The sequence below is a fragment of the Patagioenas fasciata genome, chromosome 11 (assembly GCF_037038585.1).
Source record: "Patagioenas fasciata isolate bPatFas1 chromosome 11, bPatFas1.hap1, whole genome shotgun sequence".
Classification (NCBI taxonomy): Eukaryota; Metazoa; Chordata; class Aves; order Columbiformes; family Columbidae; genus Patagioenas; species Patagioenas fasciata.
This window is the reverse complement of record NC_092530.1, coordinates 16,756,848-16,771,873: the sequence shown is the minus strand read 5'-3', so window position 1 is coordinate 16,771,873 and position 15,026 is coordinate 16,756,848. Positions and strand designations below refer to the sequence as shown.

Here is a 15,026-nt window from a genome sequence, read left to right as displayed (position 1 = left end):
ACTGGACTAACAATATGTTGAACTTATGTGACTTATTCTCACTGAAAGGAATTGTTTTGTTCGTCGTATTTTTCAGTGCTGCCTCGTACGGGATGTTATTACATTTTGTTTCTATTTTGCAGGTCTGACAGCGGCTGCCATGGCAGAGGCTATGAAGTTACAGAAAATGAAACTTATGGCAATGAATAGCCTTCATGGAAGTGGAAGTCAAAATGGAACAGAATCGGAAAATGAAGAGCTCAACTCTAATGCGGGTAAATAACACTGTGCACATGAGCTGTAGGGGAGCACTGAACACCTGAGTTGGTGCATGGGACACAAAATCAAAAATCTGTCTCAAAATCTTGTGCTCTTTTTTTTGTATAAGCTTTGCTCTACCAGTGTCAAATCAAAGTTACCGCACCCTTTCCTCCAACATTCCTCCAGTTTTTCTCCTAACGGCCACCTTAATGTCTTTTATTTGCAATATATTGGTGAAGGATTGTTTTATTATGTTAGAATACAGGCATTTTAAACTGTTCCCAAAATATCTTTGTAGTAACAAAAGACTTCTCTATTGGCAATAATACAGTGAGTCTAGAGTTTTCCTGTAAATGATGGAAAGTGTCCAGAACATCAGGTGGTTGGTACTCGTGAGTTCCACAGTTCACTGGAGAAAAGCAAAGTAAGGAATGCTAAATCACCAACTTTGAGGCTTTTCTGCATTTGGTTCTTTCCTTGAATGGATGTTTGCAAACCACAGGTATGAAGAAAAGTCATGATAAACATTTGTTGTGTCCCACCTGGCTGCAGTGACCTTGGGTGGATGGCACTGGCACCGAACACATGCTCAGTCTGTACAACTACATAAGCATTGGGATAAACTTGAACTGAGGTCCTCAGGTCCCAGCTCCACAAGAGTAGGGTTCAAAGTTTGTGCCAGAAATGGATCCTTTGAAGAGCATATCTTCTTTATTTGTTCTAATGTTTGTTTCATGTGAAGACATTTTTACTTGGATAATGTAGACAACCTGGAGCAAGATGGATCCATTCTGTTACAGAAAGCAGCTAAATACATACTACAATAACGGCAGGTTCACTAGGGCTCTTTGTTTTGACACAAGCAATCCTACAATACATTCTTAGCATCTGGAAACTTAAGCATCCTTTGTTTTAATTTTCAGTTCAAGAACACAGGCATTGTCTGATACCTCATTGCATTCACACTTCTCTGAAGTCACACATGCATCTCTAAAGACGAAGCCGCTCTTAACAGTTTGCTTGCTTGGATGGTGTATGGTGTATATATATGCATTGTACCATCAAGATGCTAATTTGTTAGACCAATAAAGCAGCAGCTGGGAGGTCTTAGACTCATTTTCTAAAGGAATAACTTTGAATTCATGACAAATTATGCACAAACAGTCTTTCCAAAAGTGGTAGTGCCTTTTACTAATTCTGTGTACTCATCTGTATTGAAGAAATCTGGCTTCTAATTCATGCATTAAAACCTTCCCCAGCTTTCTGGTGTGTAGGATATGTATTTCTTATTCACCTCTAGGACCCTAATCAATTAGTGCTTATTGAATTCATGTTTAGTTTGTGTAACTCTTATAGTCTGTATGTAGTTCAAAGTGAATTATGAAGTTTCATGACATGCTAAGAAATATGACTGAAGGTAGAATTCCTACAGAGAAGCAAGGAAGCTTGATACAGAAAAAAATGTAGGGTTAGTATTCGGGTTTTTAAAAACTGCTGTACAAAAGCTTGTGCTAATTCAAATGTTCATAGCTTGGTGTGTTACCTGATATGGCAAAATTTGTATAGTTTGTATGGGAAGAATCTAGAGTACATTAATATTATTTTAGGTACCTCATTGACAATTTTTATGGGGGACTGTCATACCAGCATTTTGACAATACATCAAAAGTTTGCATATTCAATGTAAGTTCTCTGTGGTTTAGCAATTCAATGAGTTCTACAGCTGACTCAATACCAATTTGAATATTTGGAGGAATTTCCACTGGCTTTAGCTGGAGTTTCAGTGAGGCCCAAGGATAAGGATATGGCGTCAGCTGTGTAAAGACCTTTTCTCAATTCTTTCCTCTTTTCATTGCTTAATTCAGTAAAATTGCCAGGAGCAAATTTGCTGAATTGAGTGCCAATGTTACTTGCAGGTAGAGAAAGAACTACTACTAATCATATTAAAATCACAGTTTCCCCTCCTTTTAGTATCTAAAGTGCCAGCAGTAGGATCATTTTTGTAGTTTATGGAGGATATTTTTTTAAAGTTTTACATTCAGCAGGTACAGCAGAATGTGTCAAAAAGGAAAACCAAAATGAAAGGAATGTAAAACTCAAGTATACAGTTCTCTATATAAAATAACTGAAGAACTGCCAAATATTCACTATAGAAAACCCACTGGAGGCTGAGGTAGGGCATGAAGAGACTGGGTATTTTGTTTAGAAGTTTATATACGTTTTCTACTTTGATTCACTGTGAAGAGAACACTGTGATAATTCTGTGGGCCTGAAACCTTTACCAAATGTTTTGTTCCAGACTCTTACAGTTTAAACGACTATTAAAAACAAAATCAGGATGTGAAATGAGAAAGAAAATTGAATTTTGAAAATTTTTTAACAAAGAAGAGGTAAAAAGAACCGGAGCAAAGGAGTCAGAAGCTTTGTAAGTGAGAAAAGCATTTTATTTTAGGAGAGAGACCTACAGTTTCTTTGATTTGAGGTTGTGTTTAATAGCTTCTGTAATGGCTGCAACATGACTCCGCATCTAGATTTCAGCATGAATAACAACCTGTTCGTGTTTCATTTAGCTCCAAATGAGAAATTCTGTCTTTTATTGTTTTAGGAAATTAGTCTGTGTACTATTGCTCCTGGAACTTTATAATTAATCACTAAAGGTTATGGCTGTGGAGAGTTTGTGGGAAATAGATGTCTGAATGATTATAACTGTAGCTGTCAAATCAGAAATATAGTTACACAGAGCAGAGGACCTTGTGCTTCCTTTGTGGGTTTTCTTTTGTGTTTTTTATTTTTTTATCTTTTTATTTTTTTATTTTTACTCTAACAAAGACTTGAAGGGTTGCAGTTTTACCTTAAAAAAACTAAACAAACAAACTGTTGTTTTTTTACCTTAGCATTACCCATTGTCTTCCTTTGGTGAACATAAAATACAATGCCACTAAATATTTCACACTAGGATGTGTGCCTTCCTCCTCGTGCCGTAGTCTGATAGATTAGTGGTACAGTCTCTTTTGCTGTTGCTTGTTTTGAATTAAAATGTAATCAATCAGTATTAAGTCCTGAAACTTTATTGCCAGATTTTTTGGAAGTGTGTCACTATATACAGGCCATTAGGATAATAAAAAAGTGGTGAGGATGTCTTGTCATATTCATTTCAATGCCCATCTTTATCTGTTGAAGTCAGTATGAAATAATTGTGGATTTTCTTTCTTAGTAATGCCTCAAATGTCACTTTTGTAGTTTCTTTCTCTGTGTTTGTGCACCTATGATGATGGAAATTTTTCAAGAGTTTTGGTATCTGAAGCCAGAGTTTGTGGTATCAATTTACAACCTGAGCTCTAACTTTCAGGATCATTGACTATATTAGAAATCCTCAGATACTGTATTGTCCTCTAGGAAATTACAGTCGTGGAACTGAATCTTACAAATGTGTCTGAGGAAGTAGGAAGGAAAGTGTCGCCTCTTTTCCTGCTTCTGCTTTCCCATCAGGCCCTACCTTATTTTGTGACATTACAATAATCTCAGTGATAGTGGAGTTTAGTACTGGAATATTTTAAATAACTTATGTTAAAAAACATCCTGCAAGATACAATACTGAAACTGTGAAGAAAAAAAATGTACCAAAAAAAAAAAAGCATGTATTTTTTTAATTGAAGTAATGCATTAGTTCACAGTGCTGTGAAGAATGTTGTTATACATTTGAACGTTAATGGCCTCCTTCCACTCTCTCTGCAGAAGAGAAAGAGGTTTTTTTGCACCTTCCTACTCATCATATGAAGTGTTGAAGCAAACTTCTCAGGCACTTGAAAATCTCATATTTAATCTGGCACTATAGGTTCTCTGGCCCCATAGTCCATCCAATCTGTTCTTAGTGTCTGTCTCCATCTTCTTGTAGGGCTTGGGAAAGAAGGTTGGATTTAGAGGACGATGTGGTTGGGGTCATAGATGTCTGGAAGTGGGAGAAGTTACATCCCTCTGAAATTTCAAATTCCTGGTGGCCATAAGTCTTTTTAAGTCCTATATTCCTCCTTTTTGGCTACTCCATGCGAGTCCTTGGAGATGAGGTGTAGATGAGGTTACCGTAGCTGAGGAAGGTCATGCTATAAATGATAATGACTGATAACATGTGCCAGGAGCAATGTGGCCTTTCATATTCCATTTTGGAAAATGAGCAAGATCAAGAGTTGGAAGCTGGCAGGCGAAGGCAGGTGTACGGGATGTGTGTGGGTCTCTCAAAGTGCTGCCACGACATTGGTTTTGTTTTTCTATAGAAATCACATAAACAAAGCAAAACTTCTCTGGTTGCGCAGAAGTATTTCTGAAGATCACCTGTTTCATCATCATGCAATACTAATGTTATCACAGTATCACAGTATGTTTGGGATTGGAAGGGACCTCAAAAGATCATCCAGTCCAATCCCCCTGCTGGAGCAGGAACGCCTAGGTGAGGTCGCACAGGAAGGTGTCCAGGCGGGCTTTGAATGTCTCCAGGGAAGGAGACTCCACAACCTCCCTGGGCAGCCTGTTCCAGTGCTCTGTTACCCTCACTGAGAAGAAGTTCTTTCTCAAATTTAAGTGGAACCTCTTGTGTTTCAGCTTGATCCCATTGCCCCTTGTCCTATCATTGTTTGCCACTGAGAAGAGCCTGACTCCATCCTCGTGGCACTCACCCTTTATATGTTAGGCAAAGCGTATTCTGGAAATTAGCATATAATTGCCTAGGGAAATTTGAAACTTATTTGAAATCAGAGCTTCTTTTTTTAATAGCATAGCAGCAGGTAATTTGTACAAGTGTGTGATAGAACTGGAACATGAAGGATAGATTGCAAAATGCAGTATTGGTGATATTATCGGGATGTCCTTTAAGGATGCTGTGTTACCCAGCAGAGAAGGATCAGTGCACAGCAATCCGGGACAGTACCTGTTTGTACAAAACCTCAGTGCAAAGAATAAAACCGTTATTTCCTTCTGTTGGCTTTTGGAGTTAGCGTGCATGATTTAATAAATGTGTTTTACTTTCCCAAGAGAGATATCAAACAGTACTAAGTGTTTCAGTGGTATTTCCTTAGGAAGTCAAAATGTTATTCTGTATGTAGAGTCTTGTTGCTTAATTTCCAGACAAGGAGCTAAGTTAGGCAGAAAAGAAAGGAAAAACACCCCGGTTTTGGCATACGAGGATCAGAGAAAAAGCTCTTCATAAAAAGAAATAGTGTTATCTCTTTATCCTTTTTTCCCTTCAGTACCTGCCATGCAGTTTTCTCATAGATGCAAACATCCTTCACAATCTGCTTAAAAAACCACAAATACATCACTCGGAGGAATATTTAAGGAACCATCAGGAGGGAAAATCTCATTGGTTTAATGGAATGCTGTCAAGGAAAATCAGCATCACAAACGACACAGGGGCAGAATTGATACTTTTGCACTGACATGTTAAAAGAAAATCCCATGCATTATTTAGAAAACCCAGAAATCTGTCAGCTGTATGATTGCCGAGTTAGCAGAAGCAGGAGGATGCTGCTCAAGTTGAAAAGAAACGCGTAGGCACAGATCCATATTGTAACCTTTCATGTTCTCCACCCACCATGAATACCCAGCTATTACACGGTCAGCATTTTTTAGTTTTTCTCTTTTAAAATTTTCAAGTGCTTCAAAAGTCAAAAGAGGTAGGTCTTTTATTCTAAAAAGCAGGATGCCGAGGCTGTTATTTTATTGTAAGAGTAAAAATGACAAGACCAGAGAACACTTTTTTTTTTTAATCCTTGAGTGCCATGCAGACTTCATGAAGTCATTTTTCCTGTTGTTAAAGCAAGTATTTTTGTGTTACATGAGCAGAGTTATTGTTTCAAAGATGATAATTTTATTTAAAGAACACAAAACATTAATGCCATTTAAAAAATATAACCGGTCAAAACGACTACTAATATTTTTAGAATCAGTTGAAAAGCTAGTAAGGCATACTTTTAATTTTCTTTAATTGTCCTTTTGCCAGGAGCAATATGTACGGTCTTGAAGTAAGAGAGAGTTTAATAGGGTTTGTTTTCTGTGCAGTATCATCCAAAACTAGGCTTGTTTGACTCAAATAGGTTGCCCAGAGTGGTGGTGGATACCCCATCCCTGGAGATATCCCAGGCCAGGCTGGACAGGGCTCTGAGCAACCTGAGCTGGTGAAGATGTCCCTGCTCATGGCAGGGGTGGCACTGGGGGCGCTGGGAAAGTCCCTTCCAACCCAAACCGTTCTATGATTTTATGATACTAGTGCTAGCAGATATATGAAAACATTTGATCCTAAAAATTGAGATATCTGTGCTACTTCTTCAGACACATACCTGCGTTGGGCTCGGTGGGTGTGAATATACTTGTTTTCCATGCTGGCAGTTGAGGGCAGCACATAGCGGGTACAAAAACCTCCCTGTTTGCTGAGCACTGAGGGGCAGGGAGCTGCTCGTCCATGGCCACCCAGCACTCATGGACTGAGCACCAGGTGAGGCAGGATAGAATGGAAAGAGGGTAACAGTTGAGGTGCACCTTTGTCCCTCAAGCACGCAGATGGTGATGTGTTGTAAGTACAGCTCACAACGTGACTGTGTTACACAGGCAATGGGACCAGGCCAGAAAACAGGCGGTGATGGTCAGTTTGTGCTTCAAAGATCTCCTGGAGATCAGCAGTGAGTTCAGAGCACCTCACGGCTCCTGTCCAGCCCAGCAGTCCGAGATGTTTCCCTGGGGAAGGTTAGACGCTGCAATAAGTCTGTAATATTACATATTACTGTAATATTACATGGTACAGTGTGTGTCTGAACAAAAAACCTTCTGAAGCCCCTGGATCAGACGTTGGTTCCTCAGGGCTTGATGAAGATTCATGTCATGATGAAACTCAGTGGCTTTCAGGATGCACTTCCAACTGAAAATAAAATTCTCTGCTTTTCTCTGTAGCTCTGGGGCATCTTTTTCCTTGTCAGGAATTTCTGGTGTTGATGCTTAGCTTACACATGATGAAATTAATCAATATTTATATAACGTCATATGCTAATAGAATCTATTTTAAAGATCAAGCAAATTTAAGTATTATATAGACTTCTTCTTAGAAAAGTTCTTATTAGATGTCTAAGCTCTGGTTGTGTGAATGCTTTTTGAGTGAATAATTCTCAAAGGTGTATTTTAAATGGACTCATGGCAATTAGATGCTGCTAAATGTTTACGAATTGAGAATATATATACTTACAAGTTTATATTTCAACAGTTAAATGTACCACACAATCTGCTTCCTCAGTATATTTTGGCTGTTACTTTATTTGAAGTCAAAGAACTGCTGTTCCTTCTTTCCAAAGCATAAAGTACTTTTTTTTTTTTTCCATGAAGACACAATTCCTTATAATGATTTTTAACTTTTGCTGGAAAAAAAATTAGTATAGAAGATCAGAATTCACATCTATTAAAAAACCCCATCCGGACGCCAAATAAAACACCTCCGGGTGCACACAGCATAATCACAAACAACCTCTCTGGATTCTTGCCATATCTACTATCAGAACAAAGTGCAGCAAAAGATAAACTAATGACAAAATGCAAATGGAATGGCTAAACTGTGTAGAATTGAGAGCTTTCGTGTGTCTGTCACCTTTCAGATCCTTTACAAATTTATAGTCTCCGAGTGCAGAGGTCTAAATCTTCAAAGCTTGAAAAGCAGAGGTACAGCATGAACTAATCTTCATTTTTTTCCCCTATCTTCTTACAGCAACACTAATGGAAATGTATTTTGTTTAATGACTCTGAAATCCTGTTTGTAATTAGATGTGGGAATTGGTCTTACTTTGTAACAGATGATACTGGAATAATAATATGAGAGATGCTACGCTGAGACCACTATCCTCCTAAATCTATATCATTTTTCATTTTATTGACAGGAAATGTGTTCCTGGAACAAAGAGATTGATTTCAAGGAGTAGAAAAATAATGTGTAGTAAAAACTCAAATGAAAACATTTTAGCATTACTTTGACTGTATTGCAAGAGTAGATTAACCTTTTAACTTTGTTTTTAATTTCAGTAAATAGTCATCTTACAATTGTTGCTTTGTCACTGATGTGATCTTGAATTAATGTACCAAAAGGTTGGGAACTTTAATTAATGACAGGGTGCATACAATTAAAATACATATCATATTTCAGAAGGATTATTCAAAATAATTAATTTTTCTTGTTAAAACAGTTTTACAGTCGTAACCAAAGTCATTAGGAGTGGGCAAAGAACATGTGAGTGCAGGCTGAGCTCACGCGGTCCTTCAGAGTATTAGTGTTTTCCACTAGGTCTTGATGTCGTAAATCATCTTGGCCACTGCAGAGCCAAGGCTACATTTTTCCCTTGGTTATAACTTCCCCATTTGTTAGTAGTAGCGGATATTCATGGTCAATGTCAACCTGCCGATGGACAGCAGGTTGCTCAGACTGTCCCTCATTAAGACAAGGCACAGGAACTGCCACAGCACTACAGGGAGCAATGCTTACCAGAAATGGGCCAGATTTAGGACTTTCAGTCTAAATTTTTATTAAGACTAATAGAGATTAGGTGCACTGCACTTTAAAAGGAAGAATCATTGCCGTTGAGATATTTCAGTGGGCTTCTGCGACTGCTGAAGGGCACGGTGTGAGGGGTTCTGTCCTGCTCTCTGCAGGGCGATCCGGCATCTCCGGGCGTGTCTTCTTCTCAGGTCTTGAGGCTTAGTGAGAAAGGGAAGGAAAAAAGTGTGGTCCAGATATACCTCTCTGAAATAAATGCCTTTTGTATTTTATGTTTTACTGTTGTTGGATAAAGGCAAAAGTGGTCCTGGGAGCAGGAACCATCAGCTGGTGATCAGATGAATTCTGGCAATTTGGGATGCCAATAATGCCGAGAAGGACGCTCGTTTCAACTCAGTGATTTGCAGATTTTCCACAGTGCTACCAAAGAACAAGAATAGTAAAGTACCATATGTCAAATACATTATTTTTTTTAGGTCCTTGTATGTACTCTGTTTCAACAAAATCTCATCTGCCTATCATTTTGCATAAAGTAGCATATTTTCTTAAGCACTCTGGTGTATTAGCACGCTTAATCAATGTGTTTTAATTTCCCGTATCAGTATGTAAGGAATCCAGGCAATAAAGAATTCCAGTATGTTAGGAAAAGCAAGCCTTAGTGATAGTTGCCTTTGTTAATACTAGTGAGTCATCTTCAATCTCACATAAATGATATTTTAAAAATAAAAAAGTACTTTAATATTTTAATTGCAATGTCTGGAACGTTCTTGTTAAGGCATATATAAGTTAGGATGAAAACTGGCGTATTACCTTTGATGCAGGCCACATGCTGAGAGTCCCCCAAAGGACGTCACCGATTGTGATACAGCTGCCAACAGCAGGAGACTCATGAATTACAATTTTCATCAGATTTTTTAAAAAGTCCCCTAAAGTACAGTTAATTTATGTTTGAAGTAAGAAATATTTGTGATATGATCATTTGGAAGATTTTCTCAGTCGAAAAAATAGCATTAATAAAAAAAAATAAAGTGTTTTTTTAGTTAAGGATTCAGTACAAATTTTTGCAGAGTGCCCTGAACTGACATTTTTGCAGCTGAGATTTGATAGCAGATTTACTTGCAACAGTTGGTGCTGTTTAAATGTCTGGCTGATTTGTGAATTTGATGAGACAGAAGTCACAGTGGTCTCAAGTCATTCTGCCTTTACTTGCACCCACCCAGCAAGAGGTGTCCCTTAGTTCTGGAGTAGGGACTATATGGGTCAAGGGGACGTACACAGATCAGAATCCTATTACTTTTTATAGAATACCTTGGTTGTCTTGAATAGTTAGATTCAAGTTTTGTTTAATAAAGTTTAGATCCATAAGCAAATCAGGATTATGCATTTATTTCTGTGATTTTAAAAGTAAGCATCTGACAGTTTTGCATAATAGGTTATGCTTTCTGCTCCATATTCTGCTTAAAAAAAGCTGGAATCCAAAGCTGTGAGTGACATTTTGGTAGAATTTTAGCAAGTACAGTCATTACCAAATTAAAAATAGATACAGGTGGGTAGTCTATGTTTTTATCTCCTTAAAAAAATAATCGTTCTGGATTGTTCTAGTTGCAATTGCAAAAGACCAACAATGTCCCAGACCAAGAGTAAATGTACTTTTATCACCAGAGTGTGTTAGAAATCTTTCATTTCCATGGCTGTGACAGTTTTTTCTCAAATGAAATTCTTATTCTTAATTTCTTAGAAGCTTAATTTAAATTCATAAGATCACTGAAGAATATTAAAACCTGGGCCATTTGATCACAGGGAAGAAAATCTTACTGGGAGCATATAGTTGAAATTACAAGTTTGTCTGTAATCTAAAGGGAAAATGCATGGATTTTTAGTACATTTCAAATGCTGTCTTAATGTGTTTATTATCTTGGAAACGTGACCAATATTATGCTCTCTGATATTAACTGGTGTGTATTTTAGGTTGGCCAGCTTGTGTATTAGTTTTTGCAGCTACACTTGTCATGCTTGGGGACACAGTCAACATGTGACAATGGGTTTTAGAACAGCAGGACCTTCTCAAACCGTGAGGTTTTCCTGAGGACAGGAGCAGGTCGGGCTTTGCCTGAACACCATTCTTGTAGCTGAAGACGAGAGCATAGTGTGTGACAATGATCCTGTGCTGCGGATGGATGCAGGAACATACCCTGCACTGTGGTGTATTGGGTAGGAGCGCACAGGTGTAGCTCGGGGCAGCTCAGCGGTGACAGGGCGAGTTCAGGACGGGTCCTGTCACCCTACACTGTGTCTCTGCCTCTGGGTCTGGCCTCTCTGCTGCAGGATCACAGGACACCAGCACTTTCAGACTTACTTTCTCATCCACACTTTCAAAGAAGCAAGAACTCTGCCAGCATCATGTTTGACAGATAGTTGTCCAGCTTAATTTTAGAAATTTTATAGGCTTACCAATCATGGCTTTTTTCCTAACGTTTAACCTAAGTCTTCCTTGTTACAGCCTTTCCTCGCTGCTTCTAGTTGTATACCCTGTGGATATGGAGAACAATTTATTCCCTTTTATTACTGAACATGTCTCTTATCTAGTGAAGACTATTAGCGCGTCTCCCCTCTGTCTTCCCTTCGCGACATTAAACAATCCTGCTCTTTTGAACACACCTCATGCTGATGATTTTCTGAGTCCCGGGTCAGATCTCTCTGTGCTCGCCGGCCTCTCTCCAGGTGCTTCGTACCCGCTGGTTCCCAGCACAAGGCTGTGGTCAAGGCCGTGTCCGTGCTCGGTGCAGCAATGGAGAACAGGAAAGGGAGAAGGAATTGCTCCCTGTTGGACATGCAGCCCTATTGTATAAATGTGTGGAACCCTTATTCTCCTGCCATTTCCTAGAAGCAGGATGCTGCCGGCCTCTGTTCACCTGCAATCTGTTACAGCCTCTAGATACATGGTTTTTGGTGTCAGGCCCCATCCTGCGTTTGTGAGGATGGCTATTCCAACCTTTCATCTGTCCTGACCACTTTTTCACATTATAGCTCTTTTAAATGTTCACAAAGTTTTAGATAATATTTAATAACGATCCAGAGTTTTGGATAGATTGGTTAATTCTGCTATGTATGCTCATGATATAGACTCTGACATCTGCCCTTGAATGTGAAGCATTTTGTTCAGGCCATTTTGTAGTTCTTTCTTTAAAGATTTTTGTAGTTCATTCTATCTTTACAGACTGTCTGGAGGTACATTCTGAACGTAAATTAAAATTGAAAGGTGAAACAGAAGGTCACGTTTCCTGTTTAGATCGTGTGCATTTTTTAAGCTGTACAGAGCCATCTGCAATTAATGCTCTTTGTTGTATATCTTCTGTATTTACAATATATTTGACAATAAAACCTTTTTTGACATTTAATCAGTAGCAGAGTTGTTCTGCTCTCATTATATATTCATGAACTTTATCACCAAGACAAGACATAAATGTTGAGCTTGCCTTTAAGATCAGACATGCATTGATATTTAAAACCTAGAAAATTGGGAGGGTTGTGTCTGTTCAACATTTGTACAATATGAGACCAGATTCTTCCTTGTAAGATGATGCTCTGGCTGCTGTAAGGATGCTGACAAGTGAAACTTTGGGACTAGTGAAATTTCCAGCATTTCTGTATGAGAGCTGTATATTCGATTAGTAATGTCATGGGACATCAGAGGCTGCATTTTCCCTTTTTCCTGTAAGGCTTATGAGTCAAATTGTGATTAATTTTCTCACATTTCAGATGGGAATTGGAAAGGTAGAAGGAGGAGTGTCTTGCAGGTTCCCCCTCATTTGCATCACGTCTTGTATTTTTCTTCATTTTAACAAAGTAGGTATTTTTTAGAAGTTGAATCCAACTTTATTCCCTTTCTCAGTAAAATCCCAGATCCAAGGAGAAAAGTCTTTTAGAAAACTCTAGACTAGCCAGCATGAGTACATGAGAAAGACTTTTAATTTCTTTTTTTTTTTTTTTTTTTTTTGTAAATACCAAATCTATCTGGCTATATACTGTATATTAAATAACGTTTCTGTGTTAGTGAGAGATTGAACTTTAATAGAAAAATACTATCTAAACAGAAGGACATTTGGGTGAAACTTGTAGGTATCTTTATTTAAGAGGATAATCTCTAATGAGCCTCTGAATTTAAACTCTGTGATTTTGTCTGTAGAAGAAATATTTGCATTGTTCTGTTGCTACCGACTGATGCTCATTTTCTGTCCAACTAACAGCTCTTCTTTCTTTGAAACTGCCTTGAATAATTACAACCCAACCCTGCCCCGTACTACATAAATGGGAAATCCAAGTCATCAGATAGCACTGAATCTTCAGTTTAGATTAAAAAAAAAAAAGTATTTTATTTATTAGATGCAGGTGTGGCACTGAAATAAATGGTTGGTGCTGTTATACAACATCTCACCTTCAAAATTTAATCATCTACAAATGCCATCTATTTTCTGTAAGCTTCTTCCCTTTTAATATGATTCATTAAATATCCTTTTTTTTTTTTCTTCCCTGCTGTTTGTTCATCTATTTTGGATGTAAACTCCAGGCATTTATTTCTCCTCTGTCTTAAGGTATAGTATAGTTGATATAAAACTATTTTATATTAATATTCCTATTATTCAAATATTTTCAAATGTAGAAGTTTGAAATTGCAGATCTATTCTGCTGTAACCTACTTCTTACTGATTTGTCCTGGAATTTTCACTGAGGCTGATGATGTCAAGAAAATGTGTATTTTCAGTATCCTCCCATTTACAACACCTGTAATTTAGAAAATTAATTCCTCTCCCTTGTACATATGTAGTAAATATGGCCTGAATTTAGGGACTGAATTTGAAGGATATGTGTGGCAGCACATGAGGTGTGTGACAAGAGCATGTTCTAGATAGACAATTGCTTCGGAGCTCCTCCAGTTTTAGTTATCTGGATTGTATACATGCCATAAATTCTAATTCAATTAAAAGTAGCAATACTCCACATTAGCCTGTCTGTTAAAATCCATGCAGTATACTATAAAAACATCTTTAGTTTGGTAATATCAATTTAACAAGTTGTCATTAACCTTGACACCAGCAGTGCTGGAGAGAGGCGCTTTTTGATATCGTTGTTCTCAGCACATACCGGCGAGCTCTGAAAATCTGTTGAGATCCACAGTTTTTATCCTCGATCATCAGGTAAAGCTGTGTGTTAGCTCTTCTGTGCAAATACCATAGCGAGCCACAAATTACATGTTTTCAACTCCACTTTACAGGTTGAGGGAGCATTTATTCAGGAAAAAAAAAAAAAAAAAGAAAAAAAACCACAGAACAACACCCAAAAGTCAACAAAAATCTTCCCATTAGAAACTTTCTATGATTTTTAGAGGTTCCTTCAATAGCATTACCGGCTATCTCCTGTGTTGCATTTTTCAGATATATACCATTCCAACACTGCTTTTAGAAAGCTTCTAATTTTAGTAAGCTGAGCAAGCTACTAATTGCAGAAATAATTCTTCAGTAACTTCTTTTTGCTTTCCAGGTTCACTTTTGAGAAATCAGTTACTTTTGTAATAAAGTAGGTTCAGCTTTAGAGATCTTATATAATACTGCTGTGGGTACCATTATAAAAACAGGAAAATGAGCAATCATTTAAAAGTAGGGTACAAATAAATAAAGAAAAAGACTTTACCAGTCAAAAAGCTGTTGTTTATTGTATACTTATGTTTATACTCAAATTGGATATGTCTGAGTTTTAGAATTGAGGTAGAGCAGATCTCATATTTAGCCTTGCAATACAGCTGTAGTCACAGCTGGAACAAATTTCATAAAAACACAGTGTACTTTCTCAGGAAGAGCTTCACTTGATCCCTTGCAGTTATCATGAGTCTGTCCTATTTTGTGATTCGGAGACGGGATTTTTATGTCAAGAAAATAAGCACCCGGCTCTGAGGGAGGGCTAGATGAAGTGCCCAGTCAACTACTGAAGTTAGGGAACAGTTTTGATCCTTTTACTCCTTTTGCCGGTGCTGGAGCGGGTCACTTCCCAGATTTCAGTCTCCCCATTGCATTGTGGTTTCTGCCCTTTCTGAAAATCCCTCTGATTTTTCCCGGCGTGCGTGACCCTCGACCAGCCCTTGTTCTTCATCGGCAGCTCCTGCCCTCACTGGGCTGAAGGACGGGGGACATGCTGAGGTGTAGAGAGACCAGGCAAGTCTTGCAATGCTTTTCTCAAGTGCAAAATAAAAGGCAAGTGCTAGATTGGGCTTGTT

The 15,026-nt window shown here is 38.0% G+C and overlaps 1 protein-coding gene across 2 annotated transcripts in view; it reads left to right on the top strand.

Moving 5' to 3' along the window:
• Window positions 1-15,026, top strand: part of DACH2 (dachshund family transcription factor 2) — a 253,762-nt gene that overhangs the window by 167,773 nt on the left and 70,963 nt on the right. For both annotated transcript variants that reach the window (XM_065846925.2, XM_065846924.2), the window contains exon 3: window positions 123-254. In XM_065846925.2, coding sequence (XP_065702997.1) covers window positions 123-254 — 132 coding nt within the window. The remainder of the gene's footprint in view (window positions 1-122; window positions 255-15,026) is intronic.